Source organism: Microtus pennsylvanicus, chromosome 2, assembly GCF_037038515.1.
Source record: "Microtus pennsylvanicus isolate mMicPen1 chromosome 2, mMicPen1.hap1, whole genome shotgun sequence".
Lineage (NCBI taxonomy): Eukaryota > Metazoa > Chordata > Mammalia > Rodentia > Cricetidae > Microtus > Microtus pennsylvanicus.
Window position 1 is genome coordinate 80,339,372 of NC_134580.1, and position 20,309 is coordinate 80,359,680.

At 52.3% G+C, this 20,309-nt stretch overlaps 2 protein-coding genes across 5 annotated transcripts in view; one reads left to right on the forward strand and one right to left on the reverse strand.

The window, feature by feature from the left end:
* The window catches only part of Abtb2 (ankyrin repeat and BTB domain containing 2), a 155,528-nt gene extending 151,669 nt beyond the window's left edge, over nt 1-3,859 (forward strand). The window contains exons 15-17 of the mRNA XM_075961570.1: nt 1,310-1,378; nt 1,809-1,922; nt 2,688-3,859. Coding sequence (XP_075817685.1) covers nt 1,310-1,378; nt 1,809-1,922; nt 2,688-2,885 — 381 coding nt within the window. The 3' untranslated portion in view covers nt 2,886-3,859. The remainder of the gene's footprint in view (nt 1-1,309; nt 1,379-1,808; nt 1,923-2,687) is intronic.
* Nucleotides 3,860-6,197: 2,338 nt separating this feature from the next.
* The window catches only part of Nat10 (N-acetyltransferase 10), a 43,271-nt gene continuing 29,159 nt past the window's right edge, over nt 6,198-20,309 (reverse strand). For all 4 annotated transcript variants that reach the window (XM_075961562.1, XM_075961563.1, XM_075961561.1 and 1 more), the window contains 15 exons: nt 19,987-20,083; nt 19,105-19,221; nt 17,751-17,852; nt 17,584-17,658; nt 16,929-17,045; nt 16,012-16,145; nt 15,789-15,837; nt 13,686-13,782; nt 13,489-13,599; nt 12,454-12,626; nt 11,876-11,995; nt 11,358-11,456; nt 10,749-10,822; nt 8,877-8,960; nt 6,198-6,857 (listed from right to left, as the gene is read on the reverse strand). In XM_075961562.1, the coding sequence (XP_075817677.1) occupies nt 6,749-6,857; nt 8,877-8,960; nt 10,749-10,822; nt 11,358-11,456; nt 11,876-11,995; nt 12,454-12,626; nt 13,489-13,599; nt 13,686-13,782; nt 15,789-15,837; nt 16,012-16,145; nt 16,929-17,045; nt 17,584-17,658; nt 17,751-17,852; nt 19,105-19,221; nt 19,987-20,083 (1,558 nt within the window). In that variant the 3' untranslated portion in view covers nt 6,198-6,748. The remainder of the gene's footprint in view (nt 6,858-8,876; nt 8,961-10,748; nt 10,823-11,357; nt 11,457-11,875; nt 11,996-12,453; nt 12,627-13,488; nt 13,600-13,685; nt 13,783-15,788; nt 15,838-16,011; nt 16,146-16,928; nt 17,046-17,583; nt 17,659-17,750; nt 17,853-19,104; nt 19,222-19,986; nt 20,084-20,309) is intronic.

Below are 20,309 nucleotides of genomic sequence, written 5' to 3' on the forward strand. Positions count from 1 at the left end.
GACTCCTACCTGCCTTACCCCATGGCTCCCCTGGGCCCACCTTTAATTATATACTCCCGCATATAAAAGGCACTTTGATATATGCACTCCAACATTATCAGTGGCATAAAAAACGGAGATGTTTCTTTTTGTAGTACGGTAGAAACCCAGGGCCTTCGGCTTGCTAGACAAGCACTCTGTTGCTAGGCTACATCCCGGAAGAGCTGATACACCTCTGTCCCAACTGAGTGAGCATACCAGGTTTGAGACTGTGTCCTGGTGGCCGAGGAGACACGCGGCACGCGGGGCACAGACACTAATGAGCTACTGTGTGGTGGCTGTGCAGGCTCCAGCTGGGGCTACAGAAGCCGTGGGAGCCTGGCTTGCCGATGGGAGCCTGCCAGTACCTGGCTGAGCTGCCCACATGCTGTCGGGCTTTCTCCTAGACCCTCTGGTGCCTCTCCAGCCTGAGGGCCGGGCCTGACAGACTCTGACTGTGCCTGCTGGAGCCTTGTTTACTCACACGCCTGCCAGCGCCTTGCTGGGGCTGTTTCCTCAGCCAGCCAGAGAGAACTGTTTCCCTCTTTCCAACTGGGAACTTCCCCAGGTTCCAGCGCAATGGCGGTATTTGTGACCTAAATGTCAGAACTCAATGTAGCTGCCCACTCCTAGGCCTGCACATGGAATCCCAGCACCCACTTCCTGAGGGCCCCAGGCAGGGTCTCAGCCAGGCAGCAAAGTGAGCACTTTCTTTCTTGGGGCGATCTGCCAAGGTCTCAAAACGTGGTCTGCTTAGACAGTCGGCCCCGTACACGGGCCCCTCAGCGCCAATCAGACTCGTTTGGCTTTTGAGAGTCTCACTCTGTAGACCAGACTAGCCTTGAGCTTGCCATCCTCCTGCAGCGCTCGATTACAGACCTGTACCAACACGCCTGCCATATGTAGAATCCATTTTATACCTTTGTTTTGTTTTGAGATGGGGTGTCCCTGGCTGGCCTGGTGATGTGTGGCTCAGGGTGGGCCTCAAACTTGAGCAATCCTCCCATCTGAGCTTCCTGAATGCTGGGATTATAGGCATGGACCAGCACACCTGGCTCATATTGAAATTCTGTACAAAAGAAGCAAGGAGCATTCTGTAGGATGGGGTGGGGGGAAGAGTGTAGGAAAACCCTGCTGGGGATCAGAACCCCGGGTGACTTGAGACAAGTCACCTTCCCTCCTGGGCTGCAGGGCTTTCAAGGGGCAGGCTCGTTGTCGTGGCAGGATGCTAGAGGGTCAGAGTTGGCAGCACACGGGTGGCATTTACACAGGTCCTCTTCCTCCGCCGCAGATGCTGATGCAGTACCTCTACTATGGAGGAACAGAGTCCATGGAGATCCCCACTGCTGACATCCTGCAGGTAGGCAGCCCAGAATCCTCCAGATCTTCAGCTCTGACCTCAGATACACGTGGGAACCTATTATCACCTGAAGTAAGGGCACTTACTAGAGACCAGAAATTGGGCACACCCTCAAGCCCAGCTTCCTTGGCCATGCCTGTGGTTAGAAGGGTACACTCGGCTGGATGGTTCAGTCCAGGAGGAACAGACAATGGCTGAGCCTCCTGCTCACCTGCGTCTCAGGCATATAGCTCAGGCTCACGGAGGGAAATACCCTGACCTGTAGCCCACATCTATCACCCATCCTCTACCTCTCACACCCCAGCTACCAAGATGGCCTAGAGCAGGACCGTCACAAGGCCGCCATCTCTTCTCAGACTAGTCTGACAGGAGGGCTGGGTGCTGGGGCTTAGGAGAAAGCTTTCATTTCCTGCTTTTATCCCCTGACCAGCTGCTGTCAGCTGCCAACCTGTTCCAGCTGGATGCCCTGCAGAGACACTGTGAGATCCTGTGCTCCCAGACCCTTAGCGTGGAGAGCGCAGTCAACACCTACAAATACGCCAAGGTAAGGGCTGGGGACACCAAGCCACTGCCCACCACGCTTCACAGCACAGGCTAGGAAATGCATGTGGCCAGACCACTTGAAGGCCAGCAGAGGGGCTGGTTAAAGCCCCAGCCGGAGTCCCTGGTCACTGGTGGCACTGACAGCGCTCAGGCCCCAAGGTGGCTGGCTGTGTGCAAACAAACAGAAGCCAGCCCGTGGTGGACCTGACAAGACTCCCAAGATCCTACATTCATTTCCTGCCCCGGGGCTCAGAGCACTTCCCGAGACTAGCCAGCCCTGTGTCTCTATCAGATGGTGTCCGCAGGCCTCAGACAGCTTCTATTGTCCACCTGCAGTCACCTGGCTCTCTCCGTGATTCCTTGGGTTTTATCCTCCCTGTCCCAGAATGCCTGAGAGGGACCTCAGCACCCATGCTCAGGGCCACACTCAAAGCCACACTTGGTACTTGTTGAATTAGCACAGCTTTAGGTCACTGCCCATGACCTGTGGCCTTGTGCTGGGGAGGGCACAGTCCTTGCCCTTAGGAAAGGAGCTGTCCAATACAGGTGTCCCTGTGACACAGGTAAGGAAAAGAATAGGCCTTGATGACCAACTGAGACTTGAACCAGGCACCCCCGGGAGATACTCACAGAAGGGAAGGTGGCTTTCAGAGGCAGACAGGGACATCTCCCTAGGTCAGGGCTGAGCCCTGTTGTGAGCAGGAGCCATCTGAAGTTGGGGGTGGTAAACAAAGACCATGGGCCCCAATTCTCTCCCTACCCACAGATCCACAACGCCCCAGAGCTGGCCTTGTTCTGTGAGGGCTTCTTCCTCAAGCACATGAAGGCCTTGCTGGAGCAGGACGCCTTTCGGCAGCTCATCTATGGCCGGAGCAGCAAAGTCCAGGGCCTGGACCCACTACAGGACCTGCAGAGCACCCTGGCGGAGCGAGTGCATTCTGTCTACGTCACCTCCCGGGTGTGAGGCAGGGTGGAGGGTGACTGCTGTCTGTGGGTGTGCAAAGGTCTGCTAAGGCTGAACACAGCTGCCCTTGGCACCTCCAGAGGAGGGAGGCTCACGGGGGTGCTTCCTGCTCTTCCCCACATAACCCTCTATGGTGTTGACTGATCCTTGGGTGGGCAGAAAGCCCACTTCACTGTTGCTCAACCAGTAACTGGCAGGGTGTGTGACATCATTTGCACCCTGAGGGCTACCCTGTGTCCTCTCTCCTCCAGTGGCTCAGCAGCAAGCTGACCCATCTGCCTGGCTGGGATGTTTTCCTAAATGCCACACAAAGGAAAGGCTTTCCAAATCCTGTCCCCCAAGCTGTGCCTTTGAAAGGGCTGGTGGCCCCTGTCTGTGAAGACTGGGCCGCTAGTGGCCCTCCCTGTAAGACTACTAACTTGGAGTCTGAGCTCAGAGCGTCTGAGTTGAGGGTGTGATGGGGTATAGTACAGGAACGCAGGGACCTCAGCTCTCGCGGCTACAGCTAGCAGCCAAAGGAAAGAGGCAGCTGTCGACCACCCGCCCACCTAGCTCTCGTGTTGGCAGACTCGGGCAGCAGTGCAAGGCTCCTTTCACTCAGGACTGGAGCGCAGGAGCACACTTCTCACTGGGATCCGTGACTCTTGAGCATGAAGGACAGGGCCTTGGTGGAAGAGAAGGGGCATCCCCTCCCCGCCTGCCCTCAGTCTTGGCTTCCCATCCTCTGGCCTGTTTCTGGACAGACGCTGGGACAGCATCAAGAACAGCTACCTTAGAAACTATTTATTCATCAGAAGCCCCTGGGGCTTGCAATCCTGGAAAATATTTTCAGCTCGCTGCTTGTGCTGGATGTACAAAAGAATGAGTGGTATTTTATTGCTGTAATATTGTATGATACTGTAACTATACCTTAATGTTGTCACTTACTGTAAATGGACTATGGTTTTATCAACAATAAACACGCATTAACAATGGCCGTGAAATCTGTTCCTGGTAAGACTGCCTAGAGATCCGAGCTGGAGAGGAGCCCCAGTGGACCATAGGGGAGCCGGAGCTAAGTCTGTGCCACTGGGCAGAGAGACCCTACAACAGAGCTACCTCATAGCATCCACCCACCTACCCAGCAGCCAGTCTGACTGTCCTTAGATGGGCAATTTCTTCAGCTGGGAAATGAGGCAGATGAAAATTCGTATGTGCCATTGGGCGAGAACAAAGCTGAGACCGGGAAGATACGTCAGTGGCCTTTTCTGACCTTGTGGCCCCAGAACCCTCCCTGCAGATGAGATGAGGAAGCTACTTAAGTGCTTGTGGACTTGTCTCAGCTCCACACTGCATGGTCTGATGAGAAGCACCTGGTATAAGGGCAGGAGCGGAAGTTTGAGGCCAGCCTGGGCTAGGAATCTTTGTTAAATATACCACCCATCCTCCCACTTCTTAAGATCACCAGGAACTGAGCCCAAGGGCTAGCATTTAGTAGTGTCCTGGAACTCTAGTTGGAAGAAGACAGAGACTCCAGGAACGGCACAGTTCCTAGCTCTGCTGAAGTGGAGGCCAGGCAGAGTGGCTTGAGCCTCAGTCTGTGGCTCAACAGTGCACCACACCGCCCTCTGGGGGCCACAAAAGTAGATGCCGCCCTCGGTACCACCCCGAAGATGGACCGGGAGAGCTTTGTCTGGCCACTCCACCTGCAGGAGCTGTTTGAGCTAAAAAAGGTGGGTGTGCTTACAGTCCCGCTCTTAACTAGTTTCTCTGCAGAGGCGATAGGAGGATTAATTGAGGGGTTCAATCTCTAGGCTTATATATAAGCACACTTTTAAACGAATATTTAAAATAATCATTTTTTAAAAATATTATTGGTGCTGAAATAGCTCAATGGGACATTTGTTGAGCTTAGATCCTAGCACATATGTAAAAAGCTAGGTGTAGCCATGTGCACCCCCTGTAGCCCCAGTCAGTACTGTGGGGGCCCGAGAGAGGCTCACTGGGGCTTGCTGGCTGCCAGTCTAGCTCCAGTTTCAGTAAGAGAGACCTTCTCTCAAAGGAATAAAATTTACCTGTGTGTGTGCAGGCTTATTTTAGAATATGGCCAATAATTCCATCACCCCGAGAACAACCAGAACAGAACGCAGACTGGACCCACTGTCGTTATGAGTCGGACACTGTTCTAAGCAGCTCCTCCTGTTCCCCACCCCCAAGCCACTGTTCCCCATGGCTGGAATGGGTGTCATCACCACCACTCAACCGTGACCCACTTGAACCCGGAGCAAGGTGAAGCACATGTCATTTTTTAACAATATCCAGGCTGAATAGTTTTTAAAGAAAATTAACTTCACTAAGGAGACAGTGGCAGGTGATCTCTCAATTTTGAGGCCAGCCTAATCTACAGAGCAAATTCCAAGAGAGCCATGGTTATATAGAGAAACCCTGTCTAGAAAAACTAGAGAGAGACGGAGTGGGAGAGGGGGTGGAGGAGGAGAATTAATTCTGCAAGTCCAAGCTTGAGAGGCAGAATCTGATGAGGCTGTGTGACTCTAAATAGGGTGGCTTCCCGTGTGTGACAAGAAGGCTCACCTAAGGCACAGCAGGCTTTTACAATGGCCTACTCTCAAGTCAATCCACTAAAGCCTTCCTAACCGTTGCCTTACCTCCTCACTGTTCCAAGTGAGGACAGGGGACATCTGAACCACACAGTACCCAGATCTCAAAGAGGGTAGAGCCACGGCCAAGCTCACGTGGGCCTGGCTTTACAATCCTTGGCCTCGCAGCCTGGACAGAGCCAGTGGAGACCAGGCAGGGTGTGCAAGCTGCCCAACTCTTCTCCGCCAGCACTGCATCCTGGTTTCTGGCCCTGTTCTCAGATCCTCCCTGAACAGCAGGCTAGGGAGGCTACCCAAGAAAACAGTGAAAAAGACCCCTTCCTCTCCTGGCTCCTCAGCAAGCTCCCCTGCAGACAGTGGTAGGCTTAGGTCTCTCCCACAGGGGAGTCACATACTCATCAGCTGTTGGTCCAGAAGCTTCCCTCCTTGTCTACTTCTGCCAACGAGTGCCGAACAAACGGTGCAAACAGCGTTAGACATGGGGGCCAGGGTATGTGTGAAGCCACCAGGTCATTTCTGTCTCTAACAGAATGAACTGTAGGACCCAGCGAAGGCAGCTAATCTAATTTTCAAGGTGACTACAGTGTCACTGGGTACCTGTGACATCTCCTGCAGGTGCCTAGACTGAACTCTAGCTCCACAACACACCATGGCCTGGACACCTGGGCCTCCACTGGATCTGGCAGTCAGAAATCACCAGAAGGAACAGGGAAACATGCAGCTTTCACAGACGTGGATTTTATAAGCAACACAGACAGTCTATGATGCTGTCCCTCCCCTCACTTCTGTAGCACGAGTCTCTCTTGACAGTCTCTCCTAATGAAGAGGCAACCAAAAGGCATTGAGGGGCCCAGACGTTCCTGGGACACTGAGGACAGCAGACCCACTGCAGCCAGGAATGGAACAGAAGGGACAAGAGCAGGCCTCAGGGCGCTGGAACAGCCTGCAGTGAGACAGAGCACTCCACGAGGAAGCTGTGTACTGAAGGGTCCAGAAGGCCAGGAACGAGCGCAGCATCCCCTAAGTGGGAACAAGTATGAAAGAAAACCTGGCCCAAAGTGAAACTGTGGCCCTGGGTTGGAGTGACAGCTCTGGCAATGCCAGACTTGCCCCAGCCACCATGTTCTAAGCAGACTGGGGGGTCTTCAGTCCCGGAGGACACAGGTGAGAGCCAGGCCTGCCTCCGATGAAGACTCATTTCTGTTACTGTCCATGCTGCCGCCTGGCCCAGCCAAACACAGCTCAGAAGTCCAGGTCCGAGTCTCACTACTTTTTCCGCTTCAGTTTCGCATCCTTTCTGTTGTTCATCTCTCTCTTCTTCAACTTCTTGCTATGTTTGGGTTCTTGTTTTGTTTCCAACTTCCTCTTCTTGTCACTGGAGGAAAAACCCACACCATCAGAGGCAGAAACCGAAAGCATTAACAGCACAGATCTACAACTCCAGCTCCAGGGATCTAATGCCCTCTTCTTGCCTCCACAGGCTTCAGGCACATATATGGCACACACAGATACATACATAGATGCCAGCAAAAACACTCATAAAATTCTTTTTTTAAAAGGGGGGGCAGGCAGGCCTCAAGAATGTTCAAGGACAGACTGAGCACCTCACCTCACTGATGTGGGATGCCCTTCTGTTCGCTGTCAATATGGGTTGCTTTTATTGTCTGATGAATAAAGCTGTTTTGGCCTATGGCAGGGCAGAATATAGCCATGGAGGAAAGCCAAACTATACAGGAGAAAGAAGGTGGAGTTGGGGAGACACCTGCAGCCACCGGAGTAAGATGCCGGAGCATCACCAGGAAGCCACGGGGACATGGCGATACACAGGTTATTATTTATTATATGTAGAGCTAGCCAGGAAGAAGCCTGAGCCATTGGCTAAACAATTATAACTAATACTAGGCCTCCCATTATTTCATAAGTGGCTGTGGGACCAGCAGGCAGGAGAGAAACCTCCAGTTACACCTCACCACCTTCCTTCTAGGTCCCGAGTCCATGAGCCACATGGGCTGGATAACTCATGAGGTCCTCATTGGCAGTCCCAGTGGGAGCAGAGCTCAGCCAAGATTCTCCACAGTAGGCTGCTCCCAGGCCTTCTGTGATAGTCAAGCCCCGGGCATAGCTAGAACACGTGGGAACCTAATACATCTGTCACACTCTTCAAACCAGAGTTCAGGCTGACAGCAGGCGAAGGTCCCTTCAAAGTGCCAGAGTGACTTGTGGAGAAGGTGGGGCGATCCCTGAATTTGTGGAATTCATGCCAGCCTCGTGGGCAGGCCCTGGGCACAGGACTCTCCTGCTGGTCCTGAGGGTGCGAGGACACACCGTCTGCAAATTCAATTCTGCAGATGAGACACTTGGACCTCAGGATGCCTGGGGTGGCCAAGGAAGTCAAAAAACTGTTTTCATTTTAATACTGATCCCTTCTTTGCCTTCACCACTCGCTGCCTCCTGCACCTGCTCTGCTTCTCAGAAGGCTCAAGGGAGGAGGGTACCACAGTCCTGCAGAGGCCCCCTCACGCTCAGTATGCCAGAGCTGGCCAAAGGAGAAGCGTGTCTTTCTCAAGACTTAGCTTGGGGGGTAAGGGAGTCGGGAGGGAACTGGAGAGACGACTCAGAGGTTAAGAGCACTGGCTGCTGCTCTTCTAGAGGACCTGGGTTCAATTCCCAGCACCCACATAGCAGCTCACAACTGTCTATAGCTCCAGTTCCAGCACCCTCACACAGGTATACATGTAGGCAAAACACCAATTTGCATAAAATAAAAATAAGTAAATTATTTAAAAAAAAAAAAAGCTTAGCTTGGTGGTGAAGGACTTGCCTAGCATATACAAAGCCCTGGGCTTGACCCCCGGCATTGGAAAAAGAAAAAGAAACCCGCAGTCAAAAAACTTAAATCCAAACCCATACTATTACTCATTTCAAACAAATCCTTTTCAGTTTTTAATTTTTGTTATGGGAAGCAGCAACAAGAAGGAAAGACCTCTAAGATCCAGGACTCTGAGAACCACTGCTTAGAAGAAGGACAATGTGTTGACTCAAATGATAGGCCTGCAGCAGACACATCTGACCCAACTCTGGTCCTATCTTCACTGGCGTAGAGCAATGGAAACGCTTGGCCCCTGTGCCACAGGCCCCAGGCTTACAAAGCCTCAAGACACAGCAGCAGATCTGCTTGCTCAGGCTGACTCCAGGAGCTCAGCCCTGGCCTGTGCTAAGTCCAGGAAAGAGATCAGGCATACGATGCTGCCCAGATGTGCTATCAAGGTGGCCCCAGGGAACTGGGAGGCAGGTGGGAACCAGGAAACCGACTGAAGCATTTGCTTCCACCTCCTGCTTCCCAGGAAAAGCTACAGAGCCTCCTGGATTGTGTGGGGACATCACAGGTCCTCACCTTTTCAAACTGACGATGGAGGCATTCTGCCCAGCTTTGCTCAAAGCTTCGTTCCACTCTTCATCATCCCCGCGGATTATGTATCTGTAAAAGGGGAAACACCAATGCCCATTAGAAGAGACTACTTCAGAGAAAATATGAAAGTGACAAGCCGCCCACAGAGACACAAGAGCCGCACGAGAGGTGGACAAGCGTGCGACCAGGCTCGAGGTAAGCCCACTGCAGAGAGGTCACATGAAGGCAGCTACCTTCTGCCACTGCCCCTGCCATCGCTGTCCTCACTTGACCACAGCTCCTGCCCTGCCCTATCAGGCCTCCGCCTCCCTACCCTGCAACATCTTATTTCTCCCAGAGGAAGCAGTTCCAATACATCAAGCAGAAACCAGCTGGATGCCCTGAAATGGCCTCCTGGCCACCCCCATCTGCCCAATCACCATCATCACCAATGATCTGGTTGCAGACAAGTTGAATGGTTCTTGGCATAGAGTTATGGTGCGAGGCCCGAAATGCCAGGATCTGTCTGCCCTAGGTGGGTGGAGTGGAAACATCAAGGAAAGCTCAAAGGAACATGGGGCCCTGTACACAGGGTTCTTGAGCAGGGAGCTCGGGTGTAGAACCTTTTCTTCAAAGGATTTTCAAAAATCCACAGACAAAAGCCAAATATGGAGAAGGGACTACTGGAGGTAGATGTTCTTCTGCCCAACATCCCCTTCCTGGAGGGGCCTGAGGAGTAACACAACCCAGGAGGTCAAGAAAGCACGACTCTGGGATCCAGGAAAATAATCACGGACTGTGAGTCTCCAGCTGCGGTCCTCCTGACACAGCCTCTGAGCACATGGGGCACGGGGTGGAGACACCCACAGCAGACTCTGCACATGGGGTACAGGGTAGGAGACACCCACAATAGACCCTGCTCATGGGGCACGGGGTAGGAGACACCCACAGCAGACTCTGCTCATGGGGTACGGGGTAGGAGACATCCACAGCAGACTCTGCACATGGGGCAAGGGGTAGGAGACACCCACAGCAGACTCTGCTTATGGGGTACGGGGTAGGAGACATCCACAGCAGACTCTGCACATGGGGTACAGGGCAGGAGACACCCACAGCAGACTCTGCACATGGGGTACAGGGTAGGAGACACCCACAGCAGACTCTGCACATGGGGTACAGGGTAGGAGACACCCACAGCAGACTCTGCTCATGGGGTACGGGGTAGGAAACACCCACAGCAGACTCTGCTCATGGGGTACGGGGTAGGAGACACCCACAGCAGACTCTGCACATGGGGTACAGGGTAGGAGACACCCACAGCAGACTCTGCTCATGGGGCACAGGGTAGGAGACACCCACAGCAGACTCTGCACATGGGGTACGGGGTAGGAAACACCCACAGCAGACTCTGAACATGGGGTACAGGGTAGGAGACACCCACAGCAGACTCTGCACATGGGGTACGGGGTAGGAGACACCCACAATAGACCCTGCTCATGGGGTACAGGGTAGGAGACACCCACAGCAGACTCTGCACATGGGGTACAGGGTAGGAGACACCCACAGCAGACTCTGCACATGGGGTACGGGGTAGGAGACACCCACAGCAGACTCTGCACATGGGGCACGGGGTAGGAGACACCCACAGCAGACTCTGCTCATGGGACATGGGGTAGGAGACACCCACAGCAGACCCTGCTCATGGGGTACGGGGTAGGAGACACCCACAGCAGACTCTGCACATGGGGTACGGGGTAGGAGACACCCACAATAGACTCTGCACATGGGGCACAGGGTGGAGACACCCACAGCAGACTCTACAGGTTGTGGAGGTCTGGGAAGAACTCTTGATTTCCTGTGAGCAGGAGGGAACCTTACTGAGAGAAGTCCATGTCCTTCAGCTTCCCCACTTCTTTCTTGTGTTTCTCCTGGAATTCCTTTGCTGCCTCATCCTGTGGACCACAGCCAGAGAGCAGGGGTCAGACAAGGAGTTCATGGCCCAGGAGAAGGGGGCAGGTACGACAGGAAGAAACGCTTCCTCTGGGGTGTCCTCAGAGCACTAAGCAGTTATCACAATTTTACAGTATGCACACCCATGAAGTGCACATTTAGAAAAGTACCTGAAAGGGAAATCAATGCTCAAGCCCCCACCACACGTTCAGCGGGAGGCAGAGTGAGCCACACTGGCTGAATGCCGTTTAGCTAAACTAGTGCAAAGGACCAGCTGATGTAGTTGTTTGTTTTCAGGTCTTGTTCTCTATCCCAGGCTGAGCAGCAACTCTCTAAACAAAGCTTAGGCTGGCTTTGATCTGGAACAACTCTCCTGCCTTTCAGTCTGAGTACAGGATACCAGGCATGCACCAGCACCTCCAGCCTGCAGGACAGTTCTGAAGCAGTGGAGGAGGACATTCTACATTTGCAGGCTAATACGACTACATTTATAGCCACAGGGAACACGAACTCCTGAAGCCTTCAGCTGGGACGTACCAGGTCATCGCTCAGGGTCTTCACTGTGGGCTCCATGACCACATCCTTCACTGCCACCATCTGCTCCTCGATGGCCTTTTCCTGAACATCATCAAACAGCTACAAAGACAACATGAAGAAAGATGTAGGAGCAGTGGGGTCAGTCATCCACTCCTCACCACGGCATTTAGTATCTTAAAGAAAAGCATTCAAAGAGATACTCCAGACCTTAGGAACACGGATGCGCTCACACTGCAAGCATAAAAACAGGCTGGGGATATACTAAACTCCTATAGTGGTATCGCCAGGAAAGAATCCAGCCCTTCACAGACACTGGCTAACACTCCAAGAGTGGGAGGGAGGGAGGGAGGGAGGGAGGGAGGGAGGGAGGGAGGGAGGGAGGGAGGGAGGGAGGGAAGGAGGGAGGGAGGGAAGATTTGTAGCAAAGACGTCTAAGATTTAGTACTTGTTAAAAACAAAAAGTGGGTGTGTTGTGTTAGTGGAAAGAGACCAAAATCCTGTTCCTGGACCAAGGTTACCTTCACAACTTTACGGATGATCCGGTTGAAAAGCCCCATCAACTGGCCTGAGGGTAGCTCAATCTCCTTTTCCAGATCATCCACAGACTTGTGCTGCAGACCAATTCCCAAGAGAAGAGCCTGGAGGAAGGAGAATCAACTGGAGTGGCTTTGAAGCCAGGCCTTCCCATTAAAACAGCCATGAGAATGGAGCTGTCTCTTTTGATGGCACTATCTAGCAGGAATCAGAGAGCGGTAGTGTTTATTTGGTCTCGTCTCTTTTATCCTGTTACTAAGGCACCAAGGGCCACTCCTTCCTGAACTGCACTCTCGCTCACACTGCCCTGACAAACACCCCTTTACAACTGCATCCTGAGTCCAGGGTAGCCTGAGCTTCCGCTAAGGCCGCAAGTGGGGCAGGGGGAATGTGGGCTCCAAGTGCAGCAAGTCTGCTAACTACAGCTACGTCAGCACATCAGCCTGCAGGGTGAGAATGGACCACCCATCAGCCCTGCCAGTGCTCAAGGCACAAAGCTACTTCTAAGCACCAACAACTCCACCGTCCTCCCTTCTCCCCCATGGAGTCCCAGGTGACCTACCGACTGTGCAGCCGACAGGGCCAGGTCCCCTAGCTGGTTCAGGAAGTACAAGCGGGAAATGGCTGGGATAAGGTCCATGATGAGATGATAATCAACCATGTTCCGAGAGTACATCTCCAGCCGCTTCAGGTCATAGGGGAGAAAAAGTGCCTCCAGCTGCTCCCGGGTTAGGGCTGCACATGCAACAAGAGCCACATGAGTCAGGGCGGTCTGCAGTCCTCACAGGACAGTCCCCAACACACAAAGCCTTCCAGGAAGGGGCTGGATGGGTGGCTCGGCAGTTAAGAGCATGCACGTGTTGCTCTTGCAGAGGACCCAGACTCAGTTCCCAGAACCCACGTGGTAGTTCACAACCATCCACAACTCCTAGGCCCTCTCTGACCTCCATAGGAGCCATGTGGTACACCTGCACACCTGCAGACAACAGTCTAATGTAAATCTCTACAAACAATTTGTTGAGATTTTTGCCATGAGTACATCCTGAGCCGGCAGTGCATAAGTCACCCATATGCTGAGCCAGAGGCCCCTCACGCCCTAGCATTCCAAGGCACCACCGCCCTTCCCCACGTCACTCCTCCTCCAGCTTGTACAAGGGCATGCTCTGCCCAGCTCAAGGAATCCAGAGTTTGCCATCAAAATAGAATCAGCAAGAGGTAAGTAACTATACAAATAGGAACATGTGTAGACATAGATAAACATAAAAATGTATATAGACTTAACTGTTTATAGAAAAAAAATCTCTCATAAAATTTTTAAAGTCTTCACCCAACCAAACTGACTTACATGCATATAGCTCTCCACACTAGCCACAGATGCTGACTGTCTATCTGCAGTACAATTTCACAAAGGAAGAAGCAGAGCCCCAGCGTCTGAGCTAGTGCGCAGGCTTCAACCAGGTTCCCCACCAAACCACTGTATGAACTTCTCTTACATCCAACACCCAGTCACAGACAGGACAGGGGAGACACTTGGGGACAAGGGCACCACGGAGACTGAGGGCAAGACAAGCCCTCCACTCCTGGGCTGGCAGCTCACCTGGCTGGGCTGCTTTTGCAATGTTCCTGTTCTGAATGATGTTCAGAGACAGGGCAGGGGAGAAGGCGCTGAACTGGTAAGACAGCAAGGCCAGGAACCGTCTTCGGAAATCTGCAGGGCATAGCCAGGCAGTTAGCAGTCTGGAGGTGCCCTAACCTGTCACCCCACTGTCCCCCTCTCCATTCCACTGGCGTTACCTTTCCAAAATGCTGCCAGCCACGCTCCCTGCTCAGCCTCGTCTTCATCAGCCAGAGTCTTCAGCATGATGCAGGAGTGTTCTCCAGTCAGGTCGTTCTAGGGAACACACATCACTGCTTGGCCCCACCACTTCCTCCTCAGAGCTTCCTACTGCTGGTAAGGGAAACTGCAGAGAAGGGCTTGGTGCTTCCACACTGCATGAGTGGCCTCAGTTCACACCTGCACTGTTAGGCTGACACTGTAGACAACCTCCTGAAAGGCCGTGGGAATGGAGCAGGCCTGGCCGGCAAGACTTCAAATCAGGTCTGACTTGTGCTTTGCACCCACTCCTTTCAGGGAGACCTGAGCTCAGGGCCACAAAGGCTCCAGCATGCATCCTGTCCATGCAATCCTGGTGTTCACACAACAGACGCTTCCCAACAAAACCAGACTCCAAGCTGGCAGCCAGTGTGCATATTCAGGATGGTATGGGAGAAACAGTTTTGCTATGTGGCCCAGGCAGGCCTAACACTGCTGTTGAAATGGTGAAAGGCCAGTTTTGGACTTTTACTACATAAACAAGGTCTCCCAACTGCACGACAGCACCTAACAACTTTCTGTTGAAGAACACCGACACACCAAAATGGTAGGAACAAGTCAGAGCAAGCAGCAGTTCAAGGCACAAGGACACAAGATGCCCTATGGCCTATGTGGCTCACTGGTCTCCATCCTTCCTGCATGCAAATGCCGGATTTCTAGCTCTGTCCGGACAAGCACACCACACACACTAGCCACCCGCTGCCACCTGCCTGCCAGCACTCACGTCTCCGCTCGCCTCACTTCAGACTCCACATGGACACCGGCTTTACCCCTTCAGCACTGTGGCCTTGGAAACAGAAGCAATGAAGACTCCTCACAGTCTCAGTTGAACTCACACTCATTGCCCTCATGTAGTGAGGGACGAGTTGCTACCATCTTCCAAATCCTGGTTTCTGCTGGCCTCCACAAGACCTGCACCCCTGCAGTCAGCCCTCTCTGCCTGCACCCCTGCAAATAATCTCTGTGGTGAACAAACACACATCAAGAACCTTCCACCCGACAAGTCCTCCTTCGTGCCCAACCCCACAGCTATCCTGCTCTCTGCTCCCTTCCATTCTGGAAAAGGTCTATTCATGTCTGTGTGTGCACCTCCCATATCTACAACTGGGCACACAGCCCTGCTCCATCAGAACACCAGCGCTGGCAAACGCAGCGCCACCTGTCCTTACTTTGTGTGATCTCAGCAGATTCTAAGAACGCTGCATCAAGAGGCTATTTTAGAGCTGGGGACTGGAGGGAACGAAACCAATCAAAGCCCCGATCCCACACATGCTTAGGTGTGTGGAGTCCCCAGGGCCATCACTAGACTCCTAGGGTCCTGCCTGAAAACCACACAAACACACCGAGAAAGCGTTCCTGTGTCTTCCTCTGTGGTGTACCGGATGGCCGGAAACTCTCTGTAGAGTGACAACACACAGAGCATTCTCCCAAACTCCATCTAGCTCGAGCCCCACCCACCTTCTTCAGTTCTGCCCCCTTCCCGTCACCTGGCTGAGGTTTAAGCTGCAGTCCAGGCAACTGTGCTACAATAGGCATGAGGTCTTCACAGCACATGCCACTGAAGAGTGCCCTGTGTTCTGCCCGTCAGAAAGCAAGCTTCACAGCTGCTCCATGCGCTGGCTGCTCCTCCGTAGGCACTGAATCAGTTATGAGAACTCACTGCTGTTCTCACCTTCCCAACAGTCCACTGTCTGCCTCTCTCCTTCAGAAACCACCAGAGCTGTGTTTACGAACTCGGGGAGACTCCAGCCTGCAGACTGACTCTGTAACCTGGCCAACAAGCCCATGTGTACCCCGACCACTGTATAATGAAGCACAAAGCCAAGGATGCAGCAGACCTGCCGGGAGCCATGGAGGAATCACTCTGTGACAGCTGCCTCGGAAAGAGGATAGCTGTCTGTCCCGCAGAGGAACCCCTCCAAAAGCACAGGGATACCACCCAGGGCACAGCCAGGGAGAGACGAACGCTCTGTGCCAACTGTAGACACAAACCCGGCCCTTCCTCTGCCCCAAGCCTCACTCACTGGGGTCTGTCTCAGATAGACAGGAACAAATCCAGCTCGTTTCCAGAACCTACAAAAAGGGAAAGGGGGAGGGCGATCACCATTTATGCCCTCCGGGAAGCAGCTGAGAGATTAAGGGAGAAGGGCCAGGAGGAGTATAGAGCAGCAGATAGTGACACGACCCCAGCTGCACAGGGAGACACCACCCACAGAACTGTCCTCTTCCAGTGCCATGGGCACTTACTTGAGGAGCCTGGGGGTCAGCCCATAGGAAACCCCCAGGTAGTCCAGGCGCTCTGCAGGCCTCTCATTCAACTTGAGGAGTAAGGGAGGCAGATCCTTCCGAGGAGTGATGACTTCTTCCAGCAAGCTGACGGCCTAGGATGAGGACACCATCCTCTCAGCAAAGCAAAGCAGACAGCAGAGGTCTCAAGCCACCCAATATATCACACAACAAAACACAGGTTTCTTAGTGTGCTGCTATGGTTTTTAAACAGGACCCCAAGAGTCAAGTGACCACCTTAGGTACTCCATACACCTAGGCATGTGTGAAATCACAGCGTCCCCAAGCTCGCTAGAATGTATACACCTAGGCATGTGTGAAATCACAGCGTCCCCAAGCTCGCTAGAATGCATACACCTAGGCATGTGTGAAATCACAGCGTCCCCAAGCTCGCTAGAATGCAAGGAAATGCCACTTTAGAAGGGACAGGTAGGGTTCTGAAAATGCAGCATGAAACTGATTCCGGCACCTGGCACCTCTGTGACCTTGGAGAGTAACCCACCTTGGCCCAGTGCTAAATCAAAGCCCACAAGTTCTCCCAGGGCAGCTCTCCCACGGGCACTCTATGCAGATCTGTGAAGGTTTGTAAATCACTAGTGCAGGTCGCCTCAGGACGGCAGGTAGAACTCTGTCGCCTGGACTAATACCAACAGAGGCCGCTGGCGAGCAGTTTTTCCAACTTGCTGGGCAGCACACTTGCAGGCTGGTAAGCCGCACTCACTCCCAGAGTTTCCGCTGTGGCAGATGATGTGGGCGACCAGGCTGAGACACTCTACCAGTGTTAACGGTGGAGAACGTGGCTGGCTGTCCAAACAGGTAAGAGCCCAAAGAATCCTCCTCTCAGAGCCAGGACTGGAGCTTTGCCAGAACAGGCTTACCTCACTGCTCACAGTGTGGATTTCTTGTGGTGTCTCAAAGACCTTCTCCTCCAGACAAGGGAACCTGCCTTCATAGTACATCTGAAGCAGCTGCAGGGCCCGGCTGCCATAGCCCATCTGCACACAGGAAAAGAGCAGAGGGAAGAGTCGTCTCAGTCTGTCTAAGCCATTGTTGTCCTGCTTCTAGAGATCAGAAGCTCATGGTCAAACTGCATTTGGAAAACGCTATCAATAAAACTCAAAGCTGTCAAAGCTGGCACTGGTGCCCCACATAGTAGGGTCTGAGTTATTACATCAGTCTAGCCCACCAATCACAGCCCACTTGCAACCTGAGTGTAAGGACGGCTGGCTATGCCACTGCAGAAAGGGACACTTCTACAGCTGACTCCTCAATGAGACTTCAGAGCAACAGAAGGCAATTACGGACAATCAAACATGTCCTGAGTCCTAACACAGGAAAAGCAATACATACCAACAACCTGGACCACCCTCCCACCCCAACCTCTGGCTAAATTCTGCAGAGCAGAGTACACCTAAAATGTCCCTTCTATAACTAGCTTTTTCTTCAGACACATAGGCACACCCGCCCTAAGGAGCTATTAGGAGCCCATCAAACAGCAATGCACAAGATTTGACAGGAGGGAAGATGTGTTACCCCTTGATAGTCCGGGTGAACTGCAATTCGAACAACCCGTCCACCAGAAAGGCCTCCAAAGTCTGGATCTTGAAACTGTGGGAAACACAAGCCAGTGGCTTAGCAACACAAACAGCCTCTGACAGTCAGCCTGCTACTCAGATATGCCGGGATCGTCCCTCCCTCACCTGTTCTGACACTGTCCATGGAATCAAGTCCCCTGAAGCCTTCTTGCCTCGAGATAGGCTATTCAAAATGGACTGGCGAGAAATTTCTCCTTCGAGGCACACCTAGGGGAAACAAGACAGGAAAGGCATGAGCTAGCCCCAGATCCCAAGCTCTGTTGATTTCCTAAGCCATTGTTTCTAGATTCAAGCCCAGCACTGACTATTGGAGGCTTCACTATTGTGTCGAAGGTTATCACTAACTCAAAGGCACCCAAGAGCAAGTCAGAGCATAAGAGGGTCTCCATGGAGGTCAAGCAAGCAGCATGTAGCACTTAAACACACATCAATGAAGACACAGGATATACACACAGTCCTATATGGAATAGCACACAATTCCAAAAAACCCAACTCTGTGAGAGGAAAGGCGTGAGACAAATCCTATCTGAACATGCAATAAAGCACCGTGTAGACAAATCCTGTGTGAACATGCAATAAAGCACCGTGTAGACAAATCCCGTGTGAACATGCAATAAAGCACCATGTAGACAAATCCCGTGTGAACATGCAATAAAGCACCGTGTAGACAAATCCCGTGTGAACATGCAATAAAGCACCGTGTAGACAAATCCTGTGTGAACATGCAATAAAGCACCGTGTAGACAAATCCTGTGTGAACATGCAATAAAGCACCGTGTAGACAAATCCTGTGTGAACATGCAATAAAGCACCGTGTAGACAAATCCTGTGTGAACATGCAATAAAGCACCGTGTAGACAAATCCTGTGTGAACATGCAATAAAGCACCGTGTAGACAAATCCTGTGTGAACATGCAATAAAGCACCGTGTAGACAAATCCTGTGTGAACATGCAATAAAGCACCGTGTAGACAAATCCTGTGTGAACATGCAATAAAGCACCGTGTAGCCTTTAAATATTACGTATATTACAAATACTGACATACTGTAGAAGAATCTAACATCTATAATCCCAAGTTTATGGGAAGGAAGGAAAAATGGCAGATGGTGTGCTCGCTCTTGTTCTCTCTCTCTCTCTCTTACACACACACACACACACACACACACACACACACACACACACACACACACACACCAGGAGTTAAACTCTTTTCTTCATGTAGCCTTTAAGTTTACAAGAATCATGTAATGCTTTCGCAATAAAGGGGGAAAGCCATTCTGCCTTTTCTCCAACCATGAGCAGGTTTCTGAGCATGTCAGCTTTCTCCAGTGCAGGCCCACATTGTCTCAACTGACCCACCCACCTAGACCCAAGTCAGGCCCCAGTAGCTTCCCTATTCACACGATGCCCAAGAGCTCCCCAAACCAACACCGCACCATGCTTCTCTCTGCTCTGTACCTGGACAACTGCAAGCACTTCCGGCAGGGCATTCTGGGTGGGGGGCACGGGCGGCAGCAGGCAGAAGAGGTGGTGAGCTGGCGCATCAGAGAGCATCTGCAGATCGTTGGGGGAGTTCTGCGGGCACACACGTGGTCAGTGCAATGCACACCTTATGCATCCTTCACCCCCGAGGCCCACTGAGAATCAACGGGTGCTGCAGCTCTGCCTTTTCCAAGTCAAGCAAGGCTCTGAGCCTAACAAAGCGCCTTTCTATCACTGTGGCTAGCCAGGACTCCACAATGGCTCACGGGCCTAAAAACCTACTGTCTTGTCCTCTCGGGCTCAACACTGAGGCCACGGAGCAGAAGCCATCTGACACTATTTACTGCACATCTGAGAAGATTTCTCCAGAGAAAAGGCTGTTCGCTATTTCAGGAAAGCACACTGTTCATGAAATGCTGTAATACCCGGACCCTCAGGGAACAACCCTTCTAACCCGCCATTGGTTCTGTGTCTCACTGTGCTAAACTCAGGTTCCCTGCTCCTGAATTCAGCAGATGAGCTGGCCTTTGGCCAGAAAGCACCTTTGGGCTTCAAGTGCTGGTCCCACTTCAGCCCATCAGTTTAGGCAGTCTACTGGCTAGCAATGCCAGTGCCCTTCAAGATGGGTAACACTGTCCCCACCCCTCCAGCGCCTACTCTGGAGTCCTATACATGACTCTGACACACTGTGTCCAAAGCCTGACCCAAACCACACAAGCTATAAATAGGGAATATGACCCCTCCAACAAGATCTCTGGACACATTTAAGTCCCGATGGAATTGCCACCTGGATCCCCGAGTGGGAAGACTTGAGGATTGCTCCCTGCGCAGGGCGCGGCAGAACAGTAAGTAGGTTACCTTGTAATGAGACGCCACATAGAGGGCCATGAGCCGCTGGAGGAAAACTTCAGAGGCTTTGTGGTAGCAAAAGAGAGTATCTCTGTTAACATAGTAGCTGGTCTAGAGTTAAGCAACGGGAACAAACCACAAAGAACCCGAAACAAGACACACCAGAAAAAATTTCCCCCAGCTTGAGAACAGCATTCCCCCCATTTTAGGACAAGGAGTCTAGCAGCCTGAGCAGAAACTACAGTGCCGAAACCTGAGAAACAAAATTGGATATGTTCCTCAAAAAAGAATTTTAAAGGCAACACCTTGCCAAGTAGTGGCACACGCCTTTA